At 42.1% G+C, this 27229-nt stretch overlaps 1 protein-coding gene across 5 annotated transcripts in view; it reads right to left on the bottom strand.

Annotated features, from left to right (window-relative positions):
- Nucleotides 1–27229, bottom strand: part of UST (uronyl 2-sulfotransferase) — a 318873-nt gene that overhangs the window by 11467 nt on the left and 280177 nt on the right. For 2 of the 5 annotated variants that reach the window (XM_023254490.2, XM_045058185.1), the window contains exons 8-9: nucleotides 3366–3645; nucleotides 593–1832 (exon numbers count right to left, since the gene is read on the bottom strand). The exons of 1 other annotated variant lie outside the window; for it this stretch is intronic. In XM_023254490.2, the coding sequence (XP_023110258.1) occupies nucleotides 1733–1832; nucleotides 3366–3645 (380 nt within the window). In that variant the 3' untranslated portion in view covers nucleotides 593–1732. Of the gene's footprint in view, nucleotides 1–592; nucleotides 3646–27229 lie in introns of those variants that run through there. 2 more of the 5 variants (XM_023254491.2, XM_023254492.2) reach the window with 2 other exon arrangements.

Raw genomic sequence — 27229 nt, 5'->3', positions numbered from 1 at the left:
AATGATAAAAAAAGAAAAAAAAAGGTAACCATTGGTCACTTGTTGTTTAAAACTCAGGCTCTTGCTTAAAGTAAAGCATGTTATCACCAAAATAGATTTTTCTTTCCCTTAGTACCAAAACTCTGGTTCTTTCCTTTTACAAAATAGCCACAGGAGTTGGCATGGGGTGCCCAATTGCTAGAAAGCAGGGGACTCCCTGGCTCTCTGCAAGTCCCTTTTGAGGTGGCTGTGAAATTTCTCAGGGAGTGCTTCTGGATCAAAACTGCTCGCTTGGGAGGGGAGAATCACCCAGCTTTTTGAGGCTCTGTGTGTCTGAGAAAGAGATCAGAGTACATGCTAAGAGGCGTGGTGGGAAGGGTTCTGACCAAACCCCGGACAGCAGACCAAGCGGGCCGGTGGAGGCAAGGTCAGGTGCTCAGTATCGTGTCCACACAACTAGAGGAATGAATGCCTTGCTCATTTTCTCAGCCAGCTTTTTGGTGTCACCCAATAACACGAATAGAGTTTATAGATTAAGAGAAAACCCATCTTTCTAAAAATCACAGCTTGAAGGAAGAAGTTTGGCCGATTAAAAAGGCAGAGGGCGCTGGGAAAAACTGCAGGCACTTTTATTTCCAGCTAGGAACAGAATGGGGAAAAAATTGCAACTTATTTATATTCATTTATTTATATGGATGATGAATAAGTTAAGGAACACTTCATCTCAAACACAGATTGCTTTTATTTTAGCTAAGCTAATGTTTCAGTTCCATATATATTTTTGAATTTCCATCAATGTCAAACACCATTTTTTTCTTCCTTCTTCTTCTTAAAAAAAAAAAAAAAGGATTTACAAGCACTTTTACGGCACTCCAGAAGAGTAGGCTGAAGGTTCATAATAATAATTTTCCTTTTAAAAAACATCCATCAGACCAAAATAAAATCATTTTAATTAACTCCTTCCTGAGTAACTAAAACCTTGGAATGTGCTGAAAGGTTATAATAAATAAGGCAGTCAAAGATCAACCAGCTTAAAATGTATTTTTTTTTAAATTAAACTATGTAAAATGTACAATATATTTCATGAAGTACAAACTGCGTTGGGCTCAGGGCCAAAGAAATCCTGTCATGTGTGCCAATAAATTGATGAAGTGCCTTGACTTTTAGGACGTAGAGACTCTTTGTTGGGGCAAAACAGCATTAAGGCCCTGCAAGTGAATAGGTCAGCATCTCTTGTTGGCATGGTCTAATGATCACTGCTGACAGTAAAGGCCTTTGAACACACAGCTGGAAGTGCTCGTGTGAACTTGCACTAGGATGATGCATTTTGCAAATGACCAATGGGTCCCGATGTTCTGACGAAAGCAGAGATCACTAAGCCAGTTCCATTTTATTTTCAGAGAGTGAGCCTGCACAGTGTGTAAACTAATTATCATTCTTTATATGCAGTTTCATAGAAATGACTCACAACGTACCAGGCGCTGTTCTTATCTTTTGTTTTTAATAGGACAGCTGTTCTCTGGGTTGCTTTTTAAGGTATGCCTAATGGTAGGGCCCTGGTCTCTCTACACAGGACAAAGGATATTTCCTCTTCTAAGAACATTTTTCTTAATCACGTCTCCGCCCCAGTTCTCTGAGGCAGAAAGGAGGCCCACCAGTGGCCCAATGCTGGACTTTGTGCCTCTGTGGTCCCAGCCTTCACTGGACTCCTGTGGGGTGGAGCCTTCTTAATACATCTCATGATAAAGTAGCTTTAGTGCACACTCGACAGGTTCCAAATGACTTGCTTTATATCTTGGCTACTGTCCAATTTTAGTGAACGAAGAAAAAACTCTAGAGAGACTTGTTGGTTTCTGAAAAGTAGAAAATGTGTAGCTTGTGTAAAGTCAGTCTTATTTACTATTAAGTATTCCCAACTCACACTCTGCTAGTGCTCTTGAAGGGCTGGCTCTAGGGGAGAAAACATGAAGGAGACAAAATCTGTCACATGTATCCCGTCTGCCACCACCCCCCGCACCCCTGCTTCTCAGCTGGCTGTATGTTATCCACCCAGAAATATATGCGTATCCAGAGCGGGGGGGAGCAGTTAAAGATGAAGACATTTCAGCATCCAAAGACCCACGGGGTCATGAGTCGGGGGCAGATGACAGGAGAGGAATGGGGAGAAGAGACATTTCAAGCAACGGAACTGCCCCCACAGCTATGCACCACTCTGGGGGCAGACGCCTGCTCATAAAGCTGGTCAGGCAGTCTCTTACCAGAAGCTCTTGCTTCTTGTCTTAATGTCTTAATAGGGGTTCTCAGGAAAGAGCTGCTTCCATAACAAAGGGGGTTGGAGTTTCACCGCTGCCTGAGTAGAACTCAGTACCCCTTTGGACCAAAACCAGGTACCCTTCAAGGGACCAGAAGGTGAAAGATGCCATTATGGTGGGACCCAGCTTGGCCAGGGGTTAGACTATGCATTGTCTGTGGGCAGGCTTAGAACTTCTGCCACAGGAGTCAAATGCCAGAGCTAAACCGGTTCCCGGGTCTCCAGTGAAAACGATGCTGGGGAGAGAGATGCCACGTGGGTACAAAGAACACAACCGAACCAATTTTCTGATGTCACATGACCTCCAGAGATGCTCGTGCCCACACTTTTCCTTACACGGCAAACAAATTCTTTTCCCTGCTATGATACTTTTAGATCCGTCAGAATGGTGCTTGGAAACGGAGGGTCTCAATGGAGCTTGCCCTGCACCTTGACCTTGGAAAGTACTCAAGGCTCTGGACTGGTTGGGGGTGTGGCACAAGCTGACTTGCCATTTCAGAGAGAAGTATGCTGCTGTTGGCAAAAGTGTCCCCTGGGATGGACCAGAGGCAGAATTCTACCCACGTGGGTGGAAACCACTCATCCAGGGGCAACCTCCCTTTTGAGGTCCTTATCAGTCTTACCTTCCCCTCTTAGACACTTCTAGAGTAGATTCCCTGGTGTCTGAAGTGGTTTTGTATTTCTACCGAATTATGTAAGTCTGGGTGTTTCCTACCACTGAGGTAATATCTTTACAAGTCATTTTACAAATGATAAATTATTGGGCTATGGGCTGTATTTCTCCCCCTCCTCTCATTATACTAGAGGGAAAAAGCTATGTTATGATGAACTGCCCTGTGATGGCGCCATCTAGTGTACCTGGGAAGGATCCGGGGAACCAGGAAGACCCAGAATACAGTTAAGAAAGACCCGCAAAACCGGGCGTCTCCCAATGACCCCAACATGTGGGAATGTTTCGTTCTTTTCAATGCAACTGAGCATTAATTTAGTCCCTTAAGGATTTTTCTTCCCCCAACAAAAAACTTTCTGGAAAAGGGAGATAAAGCCAGTGGAGGCAACACAGTGCTGGCATCACCTCTTATAAATATCTTCTAGCCACTTCTCGTCATCTTGTTCCTCATCATCGATCGGCTCCTCGGTTTCCAGTGGAGTTGGAATAAAGAACTGGGGTCTCAGAGGGGGCCTGCTGACGTGGGACTTCAGTCCAAACTTGCGTTTCAGCAGGTGGAACTGCTCTTTGACGTAGTGGTAGAACTCATACTCGTATCTCATTCGCTGGTAGAGAATCTGCACGGCCTCGGGGGAGGGGACAGTCTTCTTCACGGTCACAGTCATATTTCCAAGTTTCCTATGCTCTGGAAGACAACCAGAGTTGCATATGAGCAGTCACCTGTAATGCTTTCGCGCAAAAGGAGTAATGATGTACTCTGCATTATGTACTTAATACCGGCAGCTCCTATGGAAGGAACCTCAGCGTGCAAAGAATGGAAGGGGAAAAGGGTGCCCAACAATATTTAGAAAGATTTCACCTTAACCTAGGTGTTAGTATCAACATTAGTTGACTAAACATAAACTACCTGACATTCTTTGCATGGGATGCCAACTATGTAATTTGACCACAATTCAATGAACTACAAATTATACATTCCTTTGAGCAGCAAAATTGACCCATTTTTCCTTTTTTATTTCCTGTTACACACACCAAGGGCTTTCCTTTCAGGAAGAAGCACAGGAAAAAGCTCTCACCACTTGCCAATCATCTTGCTTTTTCTTTTAAAGTATTGCTACGTATTATTGATAGTTTAACTAGATATAAAAGCTATTCGCAGTTCATTATTTCAACAGGGCATTTGTTAAGAAAAATAAAGGGAGAATTGCCAGATTTCTTAGACACAATGTTAACTGTTATAAATTTGAGGGCTTTTTAAAATATGGTAAATTATAACTAAAATCTGCTTAGTTTTATATTAATGACTAAAAACACAATGTGTTATATATTTACACGTAATGCCTAACAAAAAATGTTATATGCATCATAAAATTTTAAGCTTTTTTTGTTCTGTTTTATTTATTTTTGAGAGAGAGAGAGAATGTGTGAGCAGGGGAGGGGCAGAGAGAGAGAGAGGGACAGAGGATCCGAAGTGGGCTTTGCGCTGACAGCGCGAGCCCAGTGTGGGGCTCAAACTCACAAATCATGAGATCATGACCTGAGCCAAAGTCAGACATTCAACCAACTGAGCCCCACAGGTGCCCCCAAATTTTAACCCTTTTAAAGTGTACATTTCAGTGGCATTAATTACATTCATAATGTTGTGCAACCATTACCACTATTCCCAAAATTACAGAAACTCTGTACTCCCTTCCCCAGGTAACCTCCAATCTACTTTCTGTCAATGAATTTGCCTTTTTTAGGTATCTCATATAAACGGAGCCATATAATAACATGGTCCTTTTATGCCTGGCCTTTTTCACATAGAATCCTATTTTCAAGGTTCATCCATATTGTATACATGTCAGTATATGAATAAATGAATAGTACTCCATTGTATGGATATACCACAATCTGTTTCTCCATCTACTCATTGATGGACACTTGGGTTGTTTCTACTTTTTGACTACTGTGAGGAGGACTGCTGTGAACGTTTGTGTACAAGTATTTGTTTGTGTCCCTGATTTCAGTTCTTTTGGGCATATACCAAGAGTGGGATTGAAGGCTTATGGTATTTCTCTGTTTAACTCTTTGAAGAACCACCAAGCTGTCTTCCTCTGTGACTGAACCACTTTGCACGCCTGCTGGCAACGTACAAAGGCTCCAATTTCCCCAGATCCTTTTCTATAATTGTTACTTTAATTAAAAACATTATAGTCATCTCAGTAAGTGTGAATTGGTATCTCGTGGTTTTGATTTTCATTTCACTAATGACTAATGGCACGGAGCATCTTTTTATGTGCTTGTTGGCTCTTTGTAGATTTTCTTTGAAGAAATGTCTATTCAAGTCCTTTGCCTATTTTGAAATTGGATTGTTAAAATTTTTGTTGTTGCGTTGTAGTTCTTTGTATGTTCTAGATATTCTGCATATATACCAGGTATATGATTTGCAAATATTTTCTCCCCCATCTTAGGCTCTCTTCACTCTGTTGATAGTTACCTTTGATGAATAAAGGGTTTTGATTTAATGAAGACCGATATATCTATTTTTTCTTTTGTTACCTGTACTGTTATACTAAAAAAAGCACTGCCAAACCCAAGATCATGAAAATTTGCCGGGATACTTTCTTTTATCATCTTACGAACGAAAACTTTTGTCACCAAAGTTGAATAGGTATATTGCTCACCGAACATAGCTCCAAATGGCTGGTGCTAAACTTGGATTCACCTGACAGGACAAAGGCCTGTCATTTTTTACAGCATTTGAGATACTTTCTGAAGCCTCCAATAGCAATTCTAATGAAGAAATTCTTGGAACAATCATGGCCTAATTGAAATAAGGGTGTTGCTTTTCCAGTTGAGTCTTTTGAAAGGTGTAATGCACATTTGGACATATGAGTTCTAGAATTTTTGTTAAAGAATTTGGCATAGTCTCTTCTGAAATGGGTTTCTGATAGAACATTTTATAATGTCTCTCTTCTTTGCAGATATTGGCTATAGCTAATCTGAGGAGAGACATATTAATAGGCGTATCCCTTTGGGTTTTTAAAACACAGAGTTTAAAAAATTGGAATTAGGGGCGCCTGGGAGGCTCAGTCAGTTAAGCGTCCGACTCTGGTTCAGGTCATGATCTCACGGTTTGTGGGTTCGAGTCCCGTATCGGGCTCTGTGCTGACGGCTCAGAGCCTGGGTCCTGCTTTGGATTCTGTGTCTCCCTCTTTCTCTGCCCTACCCCCCGCTCGTGCTCTCTCTCTGTCTCTCAAAAATACATAAATGTAAAAAAAGACTTTAAAAAAATCGGTACTAAAGACAGACAAGGCACCAAGAGTTTTCAGTTAACACTGAAAGGCACAAAAAACATAACTCACTCGTTTCCAGACTCCTACGATCTCTTCCTCTCAAAGCACTCTAAATTGTGTAGCATTTTGCTATTTCATACCATAAAAAGTATTAGGATTCCTGTGATTTTAAAATAAACTCTTTACTTAACTTATTTAGCCCAACCTGGTCTAAAAAGAATATATATAGAATTATAGAGAGAGAATATATAGAATATATAAAGAACTTTACAAAAATATATATGCTGCAATTAGTGAAACAATTAAGGAAACTGGGCAAAGGGAGTGTGAGGCTAGGAAGGTCAGCACTGGGGATAATGGCTTCCACCTCCCGATCTGGAAGGATCTCCCTAGAGTACTGCTCTTGCCTCTTGCCCCAGTCTCTCTCTCAGGAACCCGGGCCAGAGGGGTTTCTCTGAGCATTTGGGGGAAGGAGTTGAGATGCCATTCCCTCTGGAGAGAGTGCGTCTGTCTGCAGAGACTTCACACCTTCCTGCAGAGGAGGTGAGGGCTTCCAGCCATGCCTGGGACTTGGGGGGCAAGTCTGTCTAAGCCAGGATGGAATATGACCGGCCCACTTCTCTGCACATCTAGGCTGCATTCATGTAATATACCCATTCAAGTGATTTGGTAAAGAAGCTGACATTTTCATCTCCACCTGTCTGTCTCCAGCGTCTATTTCTCAATGAGTTTAAAACCCAGGCAGGGAGACATGGGTGTTATTTACTAGTTCCCCAAACCCCAATATCGAGGGACATAAGCTGAATGTTATGAAGTACTAAGTACTTGTGCAGGAGGTGGGTTGAGAGTTTGTCCCTAAACTTTCCAACAACCAACAAAGAATTTAACACTGAACTGCTCTTCATTTAAAACAGTCTAGTCACATCCATTCCTGGTTATAAACCATAGAGAAATGCCTGGTATGAATTTTCATAAGAAAAAACTGCAATGAAATTAGTATCATTTTTAGTAATGTCCTTTGAACATACGCAGCCATGAGTTTCCTGGGTGACAGAGAAAAATGGCACACCCCAGGTACTCAACTTGGGCTTGATCAGGGAATATGCTCCAGGGTAGAGGTTCTTAGCCCGCCTGAAAACCTGATGAAAGCTCATGCTCAGGAAGACAGGGAGGGTATATGGGCTTCTGGAATTTTCCTAAAAATAACACACGGCAAGTATAATCACTGACCACAAAGCCATCCAAGAAAAGTATCCATTGACTTTTTTATTCTAGAACAAGGAAATTTCCTAGACTAGTCTTCAAGATGAGTTGGATGCAAAATGTTGACTTGCTATTAAGGGTGATTAACATCAAGCCAGTAAAATTTTGAAGCTTTTAACAAAACGATAGTATGTGAAGGAGCTACACATTCCCTTCTTTGGTTAGGATTAGGTAACTGGGCCAACTGTTGTAAAGCTACTCCTGGCTCATCCCAACCGACTCTCTTCCCTGTATGCTTTCCTCTATTGCCGAGGATGGGCGAGTGGGTGGGTGGGCAGAGTAGGCAGCCGTCTGTCGGAACTGACACAGTGTCACTTAAGCACAAGTGAAAAGAACCAGGGTCTATCTGCATCATTAATGAATTGATTTGGCAAGAGATGATGACAGTCGCAGCTAAGCCTGATCCCTTCCGGTGCATTGTTATAAGAAGAGCCACACTGAATGAGCACCACGGTCATCCACTCTCCTTCTGATCACTCCCTCTCAGTTCCCCAGACCCAGACCTCTTACCCTGCCCGTCCTTGAAATGCCAGTGCTCCCGGGTGGTGCTGGTCCAGCCTTTCCCCCTCCTCCTTCCTTACTCTCCGGTGGTGTCATCCAACCCTCTATCCTTAGTTTTCATAATACTGTGGACGCAAACCCAAATGTTTATGTAAAATGATCGCAGCTTTCCTTTTTCCCTTTTGTTTTCCACAAAGCTGCCAAATTCAAAAGGAAGGTTAATGACACTGCCAGAAGATGGTGTCCTGGTCAGAAATTAAGAGCCCTGCTTTGTGAGAGAAGAAACAGGTTCAGATTCAACCAACGCTGACATGAGCACCTATTAGAGGTTTGGATTATGCCCATATGCATGTTGTTTTTAAAAATATTTTCAACCACCCTATGAGGCGCTCTGACCCCCATTTTGCAGATGGGGAGATAAAAGCTCTGGGAGATTAAATGACTTACCCAGGGTCTCACTGCTAGTGAGTAAGTGACTGAGCTGGAACCTGAGCCCGGACCTCCTATTTGTGTTGACGTTTCCACTAAGTACCGGGCCATAACCAGTGAAGCTTTCATGAGCCTGTAGAAAATTATCACCTTCACATGGAAAGACTAGAGGGAAGTTTGCCCTGTATAGTTAGTCGAGAATTTCTAAAATCACATTTCAAAGACATATGGTTATGTGTCTTGCTGTCCAATAATCAGTGCTATGGAAAAGTCATTTCATTGCTAAGTGTTCCACATTTTTGTAAAATGCCAGACTTTCCCTCCAAACCAAACAAAGCTACGTGAACTGTGGAATCAGTCTCTCTCCAGATTGCCCTAATAGCAGTTCTAGAGGAAGTTGTTAGGAATTTTTGGAGACTCTTCTTATTTCAGCCACCAAACAATCATGCTGTAAGAATCTGCACTTATTATTAGCATCCTTTGGGAAGTGAAGTCGCCCTCGTCAGGAGGGCACATACTGTAGAACGTAACCACCGGAAGTGAAGACCTACCCTACGAGTGGCCTTTGAAACTAGCGGGAACTGAGAGATGATTTCAAGGGGCTCATGTCTCTGGTCCCCACTGGTGAACAGTTCAGAAGGAGGAGACAAATTCAGGGCTCCTTCCAACAGGGCAGGCCCAGCAAGAAGGCAGCCTGGGATCTGACTGGCAGGCTGTGTGATTTGGCCCGCGAGCTGTTTTTTTTTTTTTTTAAGAAATTGACTTAGTTGTTGTTAAGACTTGGTGTATTTCACATGGAAATCTGGATTTCTGGCTTCTCTCAAAGTGAGGCAAGATTCTTCTGGAGCTGAGTGTGGCCGAGTGTGGCTGTGCACCCCTCCTCCCCCTCCCACCCCCCCCCCCAACCCGCCGAGAGAGGTCAGTGCTCTCCATTTTGTTCCAGACCCCAAATGCCAGTTGATTCTTTTATGTTACTTCCTTGGCTGCTATAAAAAAAAAATGGAGTTTTATGCTTCTGCTTTAAAGGTTTTAAAATTCTGGGTTTCATGAACCCAGGAAGCAAGTGCTCTATGTCAAAATGAAGGCTTCCATTAGCCCTCGTTCATGTGTCCGATGTTGTCTTCCTTTTTTTTTCTGCCAATATTGACTGAATAACTTTTCTGCACCAGGCATGGGAGATATAAGCAACGAATGGGACTTTACCATCATCATCAGCTGCATCACTATGCATTTTTGAGAGAGCTTTCTCAGTGCAAAGAACTTGAGAATTTGAACATGCACTTGATCCTTACAAAAACCCCAGTGAGGCAGGCTCTCCTATTATCACCATTTTACAGATGTGACCTTGGAATTTAGTCACTTGTTCAAGTTCACATGGCTGTAAGTGGAGAAGCCAGAAGTTGGATCTGGACAGTCTGGCAACTGAGCCCAGGCTCTTGACCTCTCACATTGTTTATGGCCAAATGGAGCTCGTGGTCATGGGGGAGAATCTCTTCTCACGGGCTTGCTCATGATGGGCGCTAATAGGGCATTTCATTCTGGCTTGTTGCATCGTGTCAACATTTTCTTTCCTTGGTCAGAAATCCCTCATGGAGAGACCAAGCCTAATGTGCTTGTCTCCGATACTCTGCATGGAGCTGGGTCTCTCATAACGACGGTTTGACTATTTGATCATGAAGATCTGCTGTGTGTGCAGGTCTGAGAGTAAGGTGTGTGTGTGTGTGTGTGTGTGTGTGTGCGTGTGTGTGTGTGTGTGTTTCAACCAAAAGATGGAAAACTTTTAGGAGGCCTCTGAGGCACTATGAAACTTCTGAAAACGTTTCCCCTGGATGTTTCCCCCCCCAACATCCCCACCATCTATCTCATCTAGCTGTTCTAATGGAGCTTGTTATGCTGAGAGTGCCCTGGAGAAGGGTGGCCCCCCATGTATCTTTATATTTCCACAGCTCAGCACCTAGGGGAACACAGCACCCTCCACACATGTTGTTGAAGGAATGAAAGAAACCAACAGAAGGAGGAGGGTGTTGTCAGACCGAAAAAGGCTTGGCTGTGCCTTTCAGGTGCAGATATAGCCAAGTGGGAACAAAGGCCATATCCGGATGTTCTTAATCAAAAACTCCCAAGAGGCCCATGAATGCTGGGTCCTCAGCAGGAAACAGCTTACCCTTACATCTGGGAATTTTCATCTCCCACTGGGGTCTATAATTTCCAGTGTTTAGCTTTGTGGTTCAGTTGCCTTTTTGGAATGATAGTGCTGACCAAGTCAGGGTTTGCTGTTCCTGTTCTTTAATTAATCGATATGTTTTGGCAAAGAGAAGCTGTGGTTTCGGGATGTTTTTGAATTTTTTTTTCATTTTTCTTATTTACTTTTAGGGAGTGGCAAAGGCTCCCCTTAAGTATTTTCATAACTGCAGAAGACTTCCTCAAAGTAGGCATTGGTTTTGAGCGGTAAAATGATCGCAAGGGAAAACAAACAAAAATCAACCTCTGACCTTTTCATTTCAATAGCAAAATAAAGATTGTTTTTCCTTACAGACATGTCCAAAGTCACCACAGAGTCAGGACTATGTGGGGACAGACTTTTTTAGGCTCCCAGACTCTACTCTCTCTGAGGGGTGGTGGTAAAGACCCTCTTGCTGGGACCCTGAATGGGGGTCCTTTTTATATTGCTGGCCCCCAATAACATAAACATCTATAGTTGGTCATCTAATGCCAGTAGAGAAAAAAACAAACCCAAGACTATAGGGCCAGAAGGGAGATTGCTGAGTTGAGTCAGCTTTCTGCATTATTAAAGCTTTATAGATAGTGGTGCAAGCAACTCGGACCTTCCCCTACCCCACTTTCCCCACAGGTCATCAGAATGGCATACCCTTCTTTGCACAGAGTTCCATGGATTCATGGATTTTCACACGGCCTTTCATTGCCTCACGCATTCCTCAGAGCAATCCATTTTACCTACAGATCCCCAGGGCTTCAGAGGTCACAAGACTTGCTCAAGGTTGTATGACCAGTAAGTGACTGTCCTGAGACTAGAAAGCAGGCTTTCTGATTCCCAGCCCAGCACCTTTTTGCTACATCACCGGCTGTTAATTTCCAAATTGAGTGGAAATCTATAACCACCCACTTCTCCTTGCCCTGTGTGTACTCTGGCATTAAGGGGACGGGTTGAAAAGAAGGGCTTGAGTGTTTTAAGTCAAGGGGAACGCTTTGGTAAGTCTGGGAGGATCTGGTGAAAAACTCGCAAGCCAGCAGAAATGTTTGCAGACCGAAAGAGACTGTATCTTTTTCATTTTTAGCTCCCCAGCACCCAGCTCCACACCTGGCTCATAATGACCATCCATAAAGATTTGTTGATTTGAAAGCTGTACGTTAAATCCATCTATAAGACCGGATTAACCCAAAGGGCAACTTTTGGTGTTGACTGTACATTTGTTGTTTCACTAAATTCGTTCCTTAGAAGAGGGTCCTTCCAGATCAAACTTTCCATTTCTAGAAATCAGATTTCTTTAGGATGGGCTCATATAGGTATTTAGGATTGCAGGTTGCTCTGGGGAGGCAGTGGTATTTGCTTTTCTTAGCCACTCTATTGGAGAACACTATGCTATGGTGACAGATTGCTTACATACACTTGGCAAAGCTTAAGAAATACTGTGATAAGGGACATCTGCCACAAACGTAAATACCCACGTAGGAACACATAATACATGCTAAAACCTTGTAGCTAATGCATTTATGTCACATGTATTATATACTACGGCCATGCAGTAAAGAAACCCCAATACTGTTGGAGCAGCAAACGTCTATGTGACCTACTTTTGCTATATCAGTGCAGTTCAATGACTGAATTCGCCATCGTTTTTGATGCTTTTTAATGCTGTTTCTCCATTTGCAAAAGCAAGTATTTCATTTAGTAGTAAAACATTCCATCAGATCACATGCACTTGACCCAACTTGCAAGGGCTTTGCTGTGGATATAGTTTGAACTGTGGCTCTTTGACCACTCTTGAATGCTCCCTGGTGGAAAAACTTAGGGCAGGACACGGGGAGTATCCCCTGAAAGCTGGTGTCTCAGGGAAAGGACTGCAAAGGACAAGTTCTATGGTGCACTTGGAAACACACCTCCACTCAGCACCAAGTGCATCCATCCACAGAGAACGCATATGCCAATGAAGGCGTTATGGTTCAGTTTCCCAACTCGCTGCTCCTCCCCCTCCCCACAAGGAACTCCTGAGCAAATACTGGGAGTTTAACTTCTGAACGTGATGATAAATATCATTCCCCAGTAGCCCATCTGTATGCAAGATTGAGCAGTGACAGGCACAGCGCCCCCCAACATGGCCTCAAGCTGAGGCCATGAATAGATTTTGCTTGACTGCCTGAGATCTAGACGTTTCTGCAAACGCAGTGGCTCTTTCTACCTCTGCTGCATTGACATTATGTTTGGACTGGTTCATAATCTTCAGAACTCTCAAAAATCCCTCTAATGTAAATAAAAAGGAAATCACAGAGCTGCCCCATGAAGTCCCCCTTCCCACCTCTCTTCATCTGTCACACAGGCATAATGGAAAAACGATGTAGCCCTGGCTCTGGGCCAAAATAAACAATCTGGAAATACTGTGTAAACCCAGCTGCTGCACCGGAGGACAGAGGCCTCACTTTATGACCTCCAAGATGGTTAACCATATGCAAAATAACAAAACCTCACCACGGGCTTGCAGTCTGTTCTGATGCTGAGCTGGTTTGGGCATTCCTTCCCTTGATCTAAGCAAATGCACACTCCACGCTGACCAAAGCCCCCTTGCCCCATCAATCTGGTCCTGTTTGAACTTGGTCCAGGGGAGATTATGTGCAAGAAATGGATACAAGTTGAGTAACAAGCAGAAGTGGGACCAGATTTTATCACCGAATGAAAAGAAGCGTCATCACAAGATAGGCATCAATTCTTTGGCTTCAGGGGAGCTGAGTGGTAATCAACCAGGAGGTCCTGCTGTTCTAAGCAGCCCTCTGTCTAAAAAACTGTGGTGTACTAACCTCAGGTTAGATTACATTTAGAAACGTCTAGCGCACATGGGATGAGGCATGCGTTCTCAGGGGACAGGTATGATGACAGTCACCGGTCAGGTGCAGTGAGCTGGGGCATTTAGTGCTGTCCTCAGACAGCATGGTGGGTCCACATCCCAGGGCCACTCCTGCCGAGCCCCGCATCGAGCTGGCTGCCCCCCAAACCCGTGTGAACATGATGTTTGTCACAGATAGAGTAACCTCATTTCCTGAATTATATAGGGAGGCCACACAGTTCAAACACATGTGGTTCCCTGGCAGCTGCCTTCGCCGGAAATGAATGTATGTCACTGTGGCGTGCAGCGATGTGCTGGGCTGACAGAGCCGGCGTTTGATTTGCCATTTGGATGATCGATGGCATGTTAAAACCAGCTTCTTGGAGGTATGGCAATTAGGGGAGAAAAGAACAAAAAGCACTTCATGCCTGACTCGGTGCTCGGGGTTGGTAAAGTAAACAGAGAGATTTTTTTTCTTTCTCTTTTTTACCATCTCCTTTTTAGATCTGGAAATATAATTAATTGAAAAATAAATTGAGATCCCTTTGAATTTCAAGAGAACCTTTTCTCTGTGCAGCCAAGGGAAAGTTACATGATTGGCTCTTTCTTTTTTTTTTCAAGGCCAGAAAGCGCTAGACCCCTTTGATGAAAGAGAATGAAGCCTTTTTAATGCTTCCAATTTGCTTTGAATTTTGGAAGCAGGAGCACAACAAAGGGAACCAGGAAGAAAAGTAATTGGCCTGTGTGGGACGGGTCACAAGGGCCCACAAAAGCCAAGGCACGGGCCCCCTTTGGAAAGAAAAATGGGGACGAGTCCTGCAAGGAGACGTGTTTTTACAGAAACATTGCATAGTCGGGTTCCAACCCTGTCAAATCTTGAGGTGGGGTGGCCCATCAGAGGGGTTTCCACGTTATGTGCCTTTGTGTTCCAACTCCTCACTACTTATCCTCCAAATCTGCTGCAGTTGCTGGGGGTGGTAATTAGTTATTCTCTTACCCGGCCTTCTTTGGCTCATTTGAATCTGCATGAAGCACCTACTAAGCACCAAGCATGATTCCAGGGAACAAGAGAGCTGCTAAACGTTGGAAACACAGGTTCCCTCTTCCAGAAGGAAGAGTAAACAATAAAGAGAATAACAAACGTACTCTCTTCCAGTCACTTCTCAAGCAGTCTCAAAATCCCATCCTTAGAGGAGGGAAGAAAAGGGGGGTCGGACCCAAAAGGGATGGGTGTCGAGGGCTACCTTTGCGTCCTTCTGTGGGGCCAAGTGAACACTTGGCTGGACAAACGTAATGTGTCATGAATCAACTGGCCAGGCCGACACCTGCAGAGATGGGGCCCTTGGAACCTGCATTTCTTGTTAGTACCCTAGCTGATTTGGTTGCGGGAGCTGTCCAACCACACACAGGTCCTCAAGCTTAGAAGTAAACTCGTCAGAACTGGAAGAGGTATCAGAATTCATCCCTTCCTGTTTAGACACGCACGTACTGTCGCTTAATCAGCCTGGGGGGCGGCCTCAGTGCCCACTGGGGTCTGCTGGCTCCAGTTCCCCACTCTCCCTGGTTCACTAGGCAGAGGACAATTCGTTCCCGTTACCTTTCTCCCCAGCTTTGGCATCACGACCCAAATCATCAAAAAGCTGCTCTATTTTTTTTGAAAGTGTATACCACCCTCGTTATACACGCATGCATTGCCCAGCATGGCATTTGGTCATTAAAAAAATGGCTTGGGCATGAGAATGGCAATAACAGAGGCCTTATTTTCACAGCAACAACTGAACCACGATACTGGAGAATATCTACTGAAAAACACCTTATTGGAAGACTTACTATGGCATTATTAATAAAATGCATTTCTTTGTTGCAAATAACGTTTTCATCTGAAATTATTAAGAAACGCATTTTTGTTACTTTTCGTGTCTTTGTTACTTTACTTGGAATCACATTATGATGAGTGATGATCGAGTGGACTTAACCTGAACAAAGAAGATCAAGCAAAACATTAACCCAGTAGTTCTGTCCAAATTTCTTTGGCATCTGACAATCTCCTAAGTTCTGCTTTTATTTTATATGCAAGATTCTTCTTCTTTCTATCCCTCACAGTCTGTATGGTGTTAGCAGGTCTAGGCAGTTGTCTTGTACACACACACACACACACACACACACACACACACACACATCCCTTCTTTGACAGGGAAAAGGCCCTCCTCTGGAATCACGCTGCATTGTCCAAATCTAGTCTCAATGATGTTGAAGCCAACTGTTAACACACATGGCCACTGTGGGCACTCCAGAGATGGTAAAACACCCACAGGACAGTTCTTGTGTCCTTTAAAAATTTCGCTCCATTATTTTTTCTCTCTGGTGTTTCATATAGATCAAGCTACCTATCTAGTTATATAGAGGGCTATCATAAAGTCCTTGGGGAATTTATAAGCTTTTAGCTTTAAATCTTAATTCTTAGGCAACTTATAATTTAAAAATTCATTTTGTCTGGTTATTATGTACCTAAATATATACATACCATACAGACACATATACTTACACGTATGTACATGCACACATATGCAAACAATAGAGGGTAACGTTTTTGGAAAAAGATTTTAAAAAAGATCAAATGGCTTTAAATCAAGCCATATTTATTACTATAATAATACATTTCCTTTTAGTCTTTTTCTTATTTATGTACGTGAATTGCAAAATAGATCTCTGCTGTACACATTATTAAGTTTCAGAGTTTCATATTATTTTAAAAATTAACTGATCATAAGCATTTGCTTATAGTATTAATTATTCCAAGTCATATTTTGCAGTGTGTTTTTATGTGCTCCACTGGTAGCCTTATAGATCATATAAACAGTTTGCTACTGTTAGATAACTGAGTTGGTTTTTAGCCTCTATGACTCTCAATAATATGAGATAAACAACCTTGCTCATAAGTGATCATGTGCCTTTTTACTTATCTAGCGTAAATGGCAGCTTTAGATATAGAGGGGTGAACTTTCTTTTCATGGCTTGATAAGGGTTTCAATTCTGACAGTTTTAAGACACCATTTACTTTCTTTTGTCAGGGATCCTGCAATTCATATGATGCAATTTTCCTAAATTTTAAGACATTTTCTTTAATGTTGCCTGACATTAATCTAACTATAACCTAACTTACTAAATCTTAACACACACAGGGCTTTTTGAAGATCCTGTAACTACTGTTTGTGAGAACAGAAAGTACCATAGCACTTAATACGGGAACACAGTTGCTTGTAAAACATTTCATGCACAAGAAATTCTTGGTAAATTTTACCATATGATGTGTATAATGACTATTTAATAGTTGCTTGTTCTTGGGATTCTGTGAACTGGGAACTCAGCGCTATCACAAAACCTACATTTTTCCTTTTTATTGTTCATTCTAGATACATTTTATTTGCGAGAATATAGTCTATTTCTTTGTCGTTATTTTGACATTGTATTTATCACAATGATCAGCTCTGATGAGAAAACCAAAGGTGAGTCCCAATCACCAGCAACCTGGATGTTTTCTCTGGAATGTTAAACACGGTGAGATTTTGATAAACCCTTGAAGGGCTTTGAATGAAATCGCTGTTCATGGAGGCCAAACATGTAGATAAGTGAGATATTTAACCTCTTGCCCAGCCATTAAGAAGTTAGGTTACTAAGAGGTGCTACTCAAAATAACCATTCCCAAGTCAGGAAAGTGTGAAATGAAGTTCCAAGGAGGCTGTCAATCCCACTGGGAAAGTCTGCTGTGTTACTCTGAAATTAAGGGCACTTCATCTAGGCAATCTGCAGCACACTGGTAGGGCCAGGTCTTGGGAGGATGTACATGAGTGGTCCCGTCTCTTCCTTCTCTCCGTGTTGGAAGTCAGATTTTCAACTGCGTGCTCTGTAAGAACAGTGTGTATATCGAAAAGCGTATCCAAATGGTTTGGCTTTAGGCAAAACCCTAAGAAAGAAGAGTGAGATGAAGCCACAACCTGTCCATTTGTACGGGAGGTCCATCTGTTCAATCAAGGGAAGTTTGAACTTGAGAGGCTCACACTAGTGGCTACCAAGAAGACCATCTGAGAGGGAAATGCTTGGGCAGCATGGCTACTACTTTAAAGAACAGTGGGAAACACTTGATAGGAACGTTTAAACACTGTGAAAATGTTCCAGACATGTTAAAATTCACAAATGTAGTCTGGCAAGAACAAGATAATGCTTTTCATCATCTGTTTTTGAAAGACTTGGTGGTGGTAGAAACTTGTTCTTGTAACTGGAACTTGCCCATAAAAAGATGGCAGGCTAGAAGTAGCAAGTCTCGAGAGAAGCTATTTAGGGTAGCAGTTGCTCTCAGAAAGAGGTGGTGAGGGAGGGGTGTTTTTATTGAGGTAGAATAGAAATTTAAACTCTTTCTGATGAGAAAAGTTAAACTCTTTCTTTCTTCTGACAGATGAAAGAAAAAAGGGAGGAACATTGGCACGTGCTAGGCGTTAGATCAACAGCAGCTATAAACGAAGATGGTTGGGTGATGTCTTGAGGTGAACTTTCATGGCCAATGGCTGACAGAGACCGCAGAAACCTGTGACGTGGGATGGAAGGGAGAGGACAACTGCCAGGAAACTTCTGATGGCACATGAGCCTGACCCTGTGTAGGTAGGCACCAGCCTTCTTCTTAGATAAGGTGGGGGTGGGATGTGGGGGTGATACTAAAAAGAAACAATCTACCAATGATGGGATGGCCACGCTGTGGATTAGAAGCTGCCGAGGAAGAGGTTCTAATGCTTTTAAGAAATGTGCTCATAGCTACCATTAGGTTCTATCAGGACTGATTCACTTTAGAAACGGCTTTAAAGACAGGTGGGGGAAGGGCCAGGAGGACAGGCGTACTGAATGACATTCAAGACATTTTTAAACTTTTGTTCAAAGGATGGAAAATCAAAGATGTTTGAAGGAGAAAAATCAACAAACGGAAAAGCTGTAACCCATTACATTTTAGTTTTATTGGGCCATGAAATGAAGTTTCATGATGTTCTAAAAACAACAACCCAACCGTGTAAAATTGAATAAGTGAATTGGCATTAAATCCATACCGTATTTTCATCTCATTTTGATATAAGAATAGAAACTGGTTCGTTATGTCATAGTCCTCCTGTTCAAATCATACACAGTTAAGGAAATATTTGAAAACTTTCGAATAGCTCCTACATTCTAGCAAAACCATACATAGAGAGGCTGGTTGATTTATGACTTTCCATTAACCTTTACTCTCCAATGGCTTTTACCAAATGATTTATTTACTTGCTCTATGCTGAGGTAACCTCCTGGCTGGACTGTCTGTCATCCTTATAGCTCAGAGGCTGAGGGACTGAGTTCCCTCACTAACACATCTCTTGAATTTCTGTGTGGGCTGTGGGTTCTCATACAGTGGAATGAGGAGGCCTGGGTTCAGTTTTAAAATGGTCCTCCTTCCCCGCCAATTCTCTTTGGAAAAAAGAAAAGAACGAATGACAATTTCTGACCCACTGGATAATGTATATGAAATAATAATGTGAAATAACATTATTTCAAGCCTTGGCCAGCTCTGTGTCTCTGCTTCACCTTCCTCTTGTTTTACTGGCCAACTTCCTTTCTTAGCTTACAAAATGAATCTGCTCAATGTCACCCGAAAGAGCAAGTTTTCAAAAGAAGACCTGAATGAAATGATTAGCTTTCCCGTTAAGCACGGGTGTCTCCCTTGACCCCAGCGGGTTAGATGTAGACGGTCTCTGGAATCCCAAGGAATTGTAAAGACAATGCCGGTGTTTAGATGACCTCCTTTATTGGCTATGAGCTCAAGGAGGTGGTGGGGTTGAATATCAAAGGTTGTGGAAACGTGCTAATAGGAATGAACGTGTCCCTCTTGAAAACTTTTACCGCATTTCTACCGCAAGAGATTAAATTTGAACTTAATGCTACTTAACTCAATTGTCGCTCCTTGGGTTTTACTTGTGACAATAAAATGGAGAACTGGAGGCTAGTGAAAGTCCTTTGGCTCTTCTTTGGGTGGGTTTAATCCCACTCTCCTTTTCTGGATGTTGCCAAATTTTCTGGAGCGGAACAACTTGTTTTTCTCTCCTTCTATTTGAATCCCACAAGGTCCAAAGCTGTAGAGTGTGGGAGTTGCTGGGCATGGTGGGGATGGGGTGAGAATAGGGCGGGGAGTCACTCCTGCTCTCAAATTCTGCTAGAGCCCTGGGCAGGGGTGATGAATCATGAAAGGCAAGCCACTGTTCCCTCTCTCAAGTCCATGGCAGTGATCAGCACCAGGCTCAGCCTGACAATCCTTGTGCCTGTGATTCTGGCTGCCATGACCGACTGCCCCAAATTGACACTAGACAGAAGCCCCAACTCTTGTACTTTTTCACTGACTGCATGTACACCAATGAAGCAATAGTACACCAATGATTCCTGAAGACTTTTAGACATCCTTGCCCTCTGTGCATTCCCTGAGGTAGTTAGACGCAATTCTTTGATAAGTTAATGGCTGCAACTGAGCGCACAATTCTTTCCATGTACTTAGAATGTTTATGAAGAAATTAGTTTCCAGTGCATATAACTTTATCCATTACTGCATCACCTGGTTGGATAGACATACGAAACGCTATTTTTTCCCTACATACCATTAGTACCTTGACATATATTGTCAAATGCTGAAATCTTTTGACTTCCAAGCTTATATTAGCGGCAGACATTGAATGTGTCATTTCCATAATTGCCATGGAAATGACTCCCTCCAACCCCCCAACGAGCTTGGGTCTATAGACAACAAAGGTCGACAGAGCAAATAGGAAGGATGCTAGAATTTTACGAGAAAAAAATATGACCCTGAACATTAGCATAGGATGTTTTCAAGCTTACTGATATTCACTGCCTTTAATCATAGCTTAATGACATTCCTAAGTAACAAAGGACTTTGTGAAAAATATTTAAAATCCAGTAATTTCTTTTAAACAGACTAATAAGACTCTTAAAAACTGAGAGCAAACTGAGGGTTGATGGGGGGTGGGAGGGAGGGTAGGGTGGGTGATGGGTACTGAGGAGGGCACCTGTTGGGATGAGCACTGGGTGTTGTATGGAAACCAGTTTGACAATAAATTTCATATTAAAAATTTTTTTTAAAAAGATTGAATATTAAATTGATTTTACTATCTGGTGATCCTATTTATTTCTGGTAGATATATATTTGCATAAACTTTATTTATTAAAAAAATTTTTCTTAACGTTTGTTTTTGAGAGTGAGAGAGACAGAATGTGAATGAGCAGGGCAGGGGCCAAGAGAGAGGAAGACACAGAATCCGAAGCAGGCTCCAGGCTCTGAGCTGTCAGCATAGCCTGATGCGGGGCTCGAACTCACAAACCGCAAGATCATGACCTGAGCTGACGTCAGATGCTTAACCGACTGAGCCACCCAGACGCCCCTAAACAACTTTAAAAATAAATGTTACTGAATGTCAACTCACTATAATTTTACCAGCAAATAGATCACAGAATATTAAAAAAATTTTTTTTTCTTAACATTTATTTATTTTTGAGACAGACAGAGACAGAGCATGAACAGGGGAGGGTCAGAGACACAGAATGTGAAACGGGCTCCAGGCTCTGAGCTGTCAGCACAGAGCTCGACGTGGGACTCAAACTCACGGACTGTGAGATCATGACCTGAGCCGAAGTCGGACACTTAACCGACTGAGCCACCCAGATGCCCCTGTCACAGAATATTTTTCTACCTAAATATATCACAGAATTTTTTTCTATCTAAACAACTAAAATCACAGTGATAGGACCCTAAAAAAGTTTTAAAAGAAGTGCTCATTAATCATCTTTTTGTTCTATATGATAAATCATGTACTCTAAACATTTTTTTTTTAATTTTTTTTTTCAACGTTTATTTATTTTTGGGACAGAGAGAGACAGAGCATGAACAGGGGAGGGGCAGAGAGAGAGGGAGACACAGAATTGGAAACAGGCTCCAGGCTCTGAGCCATCAGCCCAGAGACCGACGTGGGGCTCGAACTCACAGACCGCGAGATTGTGACCTGGCTGAAGTCAGACGCTTAACCAACTGCGCCACCCAGGTGCCCCTACTCTAAACATTTTTAAGACTCCATCAAACATTTGCAACAACCAGACTGGAAAGGATTCCCATTTTTGTTTTGCTGTTTTAGGAAAATAAGTGGTTTTTCCTTGGACTGTTTGCTTTCTTAAATTCCATTCCCCGATTCATTAAATCCTTATGAGAGCCAAAGTTGTTGACATGGTTGCAACAAATGGCTTTACTGTTCCAGATAGAGTCTTTGCAAGCACTTTATTAAAGCAGTCAACTTCAGTAATTTCAGCCACTAAAGTCTTTCTCCTAGAGAAATTGAAACAAAGTAACATCTCTAGAATATCAATGAACATCATCTCAACAGAATTTCTAAGCTTTCCAGAAACAATGGGTTCTTAAGAATTGAGCAAAACAAGATTTGCCGGAATCATAGGTTTTATTAACTACCCCATCACAGATCTTCATGGTTTTGATTTCGCTCCTACAGGGAGAGGCAATAGAGTGGTTAAAAGCAAGAGATACTAAAGACTTAGGCCTGAGTGCTGGCTCTGACAATGACCAGCTTAGTGACCTGGGAAAGTTACGAATCCGCTCTAATTTGTCAGCTTCCGTATTTGTGAAACAGGCATGGTAACGGTACCTACCTCAATAAGACTATTGTTAGGATTAAATGAGATGATATCTCTAAAGGGCTTAAAAAGTATCTGGGACACAATAAATCCCCACTAAGTGTTAACTATAGGAACAATTTTTCTCATTATTATTTTTTCCCCCAAATCTGTTCTCTCGAGACATCAGTATCCTGCCACTAAAATGGAAAAATGCTGATCCTCTTAATTGAAACAAAAGGGTGGGAGTTAAATTTAATTGAACATTAGTTGGTAAATTATCCTTCCTGCGATTACAGACATCAAGATTTCAAGATGCTCTGCTCTTTCAAAAGTTTAAGAACTGACTGTTCAGTGAAAGTAGAGATTCATATGCTGTGCCGTATTCGTGCACATTTATAGACTTTCCCCACCTACATATTCACGACCTTTCCAAATTTTTCAAAGTGCATCTTGCTTACTAATACCACACAATCTAGAATTGATTATGTAATGCTCTAGACATCAAAAATATATTTATGTTCCATGCATTTTTCTCTCCCCAAAGTTCCATTTGGGTAGGGTTATCTCTTTTCTATCCATTTTCTCTTCTGTTGCATTTTGACTGGGCAGGGCAAGTATAAGCCTTCAAAAAAAGAATTCATTACACTGAAAAAGAAAAAGAAAAAAAAGTAACGTTGAGGAAGAAACGCTCCCCAACCTGTCACTATCATAGATGGGCAGTTAAGGGAAGTACAATGAAATGGCGGAGATAGAAATGACCACGCGTGACTCTGTGAGACCAGGAGTTGTGCCGTCCAATCCTATGCCCTGTCCCCTAGGTCATGTAATTTGGTCCAAACCAACTGAGACTCACTTTCTTATGGCATGACATGCCATTTAACTAAATGATGACATGTACAAAGGATCAATTTCAGATTGTGTCCAAAGACCCAACAAATCCCAGGAACTAGTGCTGGGAAAATCAGATCCGTTCCCTGGCCTTTTCCTCTTCTGTGTTGGCTCTCCCATTTTTTCCAGAGAAGTCCCCCAGGGGTACAGAGGGGCTGCCTGACTTTCTAGGTCTTTTCCGGTCAGCTGAATCCCTCACAGGGCTGCACCAATGTGGCTGAAGGCAAGTTCCGGAGTTCTCTACTCTTGAATGTGGGTATTTCCTTGGGAAAATGGCTGTGGAAGACCTATAGCTCAATGTGGGATCCATATTCTACCACGAAGACTTCTGGTCTGTGCTGGGCTGTGGCCCCCACTCTCACGATCGCCCCCATCACATCACCTGTCCCTGGGCTGCCTTCTTGATCTGTCTCTAGACCACAGCCACCCCATGTGCCCCGGCTTTGGATGCACGTGCCTTCTGGCCCAGCCCCTACCTGGGCCTAGCAGAAGCATCTGCCCAGTTGCTGCCCAGGCTCTGGTTCCTTAACTAGTCTTGGCATGTGGGCCTTTCCAAACACTCCAAACAAAGTAGAAAAGAATCAGGAAGAGACAGTCAAATAGTCAACACAATAATCAGTCGAATGGGAGAAAAGGCGTATCAATTCACCATCACATTCCATGTGCCCACATCACCTGACACTCAACATCTTTGTAAAATTAATCATTCCTTTTATAAAAAATCAGGATCAATTTGTATCATCCGGGGGTGTGGTAGTTATAGTTAGTACATTTTGAAAGAAAAGCACATAGCTTTTATTTTTTCCTGCTTCATTTTGAAGGAGCGTGAAAAATACATTTTCTTGAAAAGTATCAACAAAGTCTAAACTGCACTCCTGAATCCTGCTGGTGTTTACCTCTCAGAAAGGATCTTTATCTGTCAAGAGGGAAAGTAAACAGACAAATGTCATTTTAACATTCCCTGAGAATTGTGCTATGGAATGTGGGGAAATTGAGCAGAATCTGGAATTTGCACACCTACGAAACTTAATAAGTCAATGACCTCAAAATACCATGGCATGAGAGTTTATTAGGTGCCATCTGCACTTATTCAACTAAAAACAAATAAGGGAGGGGCACCTGGGTGGCTCAGTCAGTCAGACATCTGACTCTTGATTTTGGCTCAGGTCACGATCTCATGGTTTGTGGGATCGAGCCCCACATGGGGCTCTGCGCTCACAGCCCAGAGCCTGCTTGGGATTCTCTCTCTCCTTCTCTTTATTTGCCCCTCCGTCTCTGTCTCTCAAAATAAATAAATAAACATTAAAAAAAATAATAAAAACAAATAAGGGATGCATATAAAACCTCAGTCCCTGACATGAAAACAGCTGCAGAGTTCACATCTGGTTTGGCTAAACTGTGATACTAACATTTAATCTTAACACTATCATGACTTGAGGGGAGGAAGGCATGTCACTCACCACACAGTGAAGTTGATTTGTTTTCAGATTAAGGACAGTCATACTGCAATAGAAAAGATCTGTGAGCCACTGCCCTGCAATTGAAACCATCTTAAATATCTGCATGGTCGCCTCCAGTGGTCAAGGACTCAGGCCTCAGGCCTCGGAAGCCAATTCCTGTGGTATGGTGTTTACACCACAGTTCCAATGAGGAGATAAAAATGTGAAGACTATTAAAGAGTTAAATATGAGTCATAGGATTTAGGATTTCAGAACTAGAAACCTTCACGCAATTTCATGGCTCCAATATATACCCAGAAAGGGCTGTGTGTGTGTGTGTGTGTGTGTGTGTGTGTGTGTGTGTGTATGCGTGCACGCATGTCTAATGAAGGGATTTTTAACGGACCACTGGCTAGGATTTGGCAGGCAATTTGAAGAAATCCAAAGAAGAGCCACTGACAAGAGGTTGGAAGTCTTTAGGGAGACAGGCTGGTGACGTGACAAAAAGCTAGGGCCTGGATTCTAAGCGCACGGATCTACGCTGCCCCCTAGAGAATGGCGTACCTTATCTGTTCCTTCTCAGTCAATGCCGCTCTGTGTGCACAGATCAGAGACGTCCTGCGTGATGCTCCAGGGCCTTAGTGCTCTAGTGGGCATTGCTTCTGCTTCCCTCTTTCACGTGCAATTTTTAGCCGACAATTCAATTACTTTTCCAAAATTTAAAATGCTTATTATATAATAGTAGGGAAAGAAGTCATAAAAAAAAAAATCACTAGTCATCCAACTACCCAGATTTGGCTAAATGACCATGAACACCTTGAGATATGTCATTTAGTTTTATTCCTGTGCTTGTAGCCTTTTTTTTTTCTAATAAAATTAGTATCATATTTTAATACTACTTGCTATCCTTTTCGTCTCCACTTCCTATCCTGTCACATTTTGAGCAATTGTCTCTGTCATTAAGTGTTCTCGAAGGCATGATTTTACTGGTTTAGTATGTGATACCCTTCAATTGATTATACCCAGATGTATTTAATCATCCTCCTGGTTTAGATAAAGTCTGTTTCTGTTTTGCAATTCTAAACTGTATTTGAAGAACGTCCTCATAATAGTTTGTATGCACCTGTCTGCTTTTCTTTTTCTAGAATTAGAATAACTGGATCAAAGGCTGTGACCACTGGGGCGCCTGGGTGGCTCAGTCGGTTAAGCGTCCGACTTCGGCTCAGGTCGTGATCTCGCGGTCCGTGAGTTCGAGCCCCGCATCGGGCTCTGTGCTGACAGCTCAGAGCCTGGAGCCTGTTTCAGATTCTGTGTCTCCCTCTCTCTGACCCCCCCTCCCCACCCCGTTCATGGTCTGTCTCTCTCTGTCTCAAAAATAAATAAACGTTAAAAAAAGATTTTTAAAAAAAGGCTGTGACCATGTTTCCCTATTAAGAATCATGGAATGAGTTAATGACTTAAGTGTAATAAACACTTCCATTTAAAACATAAAGTTTAGTGAGTTTTGGCAGCTTTATATACATGCAAAACCACCGCCACAGTCAAGACACAGGACATTGCTACCAGTCTCTGGCTATGACCTTCTGAAGGCTCTTCATATATATTATCATCATATGTATGCACTGCTCTTTACCCCAGGTTATGTCAATTTGCGTACCTAAAAGCCCATGTTTCTACACCCTCCCCATCACCAAGGACTCTCCTGTTGCTTAGTGTTTGTCCATTTAACAGATAATACTAATTTAATAGAAAATAAGGTCTCATTGTAATGTGCCTTTCCTAGATTATTATTGAGCTTATTTCTTAATATATTTTTATTGGCTACTTGTATTTTCTCTCCATTGTTTTCTGTTGGTGTTTTTCTTATGGATTTATAAAAATTCTTTATATATTAATAAGGTGTCAACCGCATATCTTACATTGTCGTAAATATTTTTACTCTCGTATGTTTTAAACACGCTTACTTTAAAGTTTTAGTTAAGAATATATATATTCTGTTTTCTTTTTGTATGTGTACTGTAGTCCCTTCTTATCCATGGTTTCGCTTTCCACGGTTTCGGTTACTCGCGGTTGACCAAGGTCCAGAAGAAGATGATCCTCCTGATGTATCGTCAGAAGGTCAAGAGCAGCCCAACTGCATCACAATGCCTAGGCCCTTCCCCTAACTTTATCTCATCCTGTAGGCATCTCATCAGCTCACATCATCACAAGAAGAAGGGTGAGTGCAAGTACAATAAAATATTATGAGAGAGAGAGACCACATTCATGTAACTTTTATGACAGCATACTTGTACACTTGTTCTATTTGATTATTAGTTCTTGTTGTTAATCTCTTACTGTGCCTAATTTATAAATAAGCCTTTCTCATAAGCACACATGTATAGGAAAAAACAACAGTACATATAGGGTTTGGTACTACGTGCAGTTTCAGGCATCTGCTGGGGGGGGGGTCTTAGATTGTATCCCCATGAATCAAGGGGGGACCTTTGTGCATTTTATTGCTTTTACGCTGAGAAAATTCTTAGCAAAACTCTATCATTGCAAAAATCGTCATGTATATTTTCTTCTATTTCTTTTGTTTTCATTAAAAGAAAATTAACTCTCCAGATAGAGCATCTGCAATTTGTTAAGGCCCATGGTATAAAATGAGATTCTATTTCTTCCTAAACATTTAGCCAATTCTTCTTCACCTTTATTTACTCTTCCTTCATAAT

Source organism: Felis catus, chromosome B2 (genome assembly GCF_018350175.1).
Source record: "Felis catus isolate Fca126 chromosome B2, F.catus_Fca126_mat1.0, whole genome shotgun sequence".
Classification (NCBI taxonomy): domain Eukaryota; kingdom Metazoa; phylum Chordata; class Mammalia; order Carnivora; family Felidae; genus Felis; species Felis catus.
This window is presented reverse-complemented; position numbering and strand designations above follow the sequence as displayed.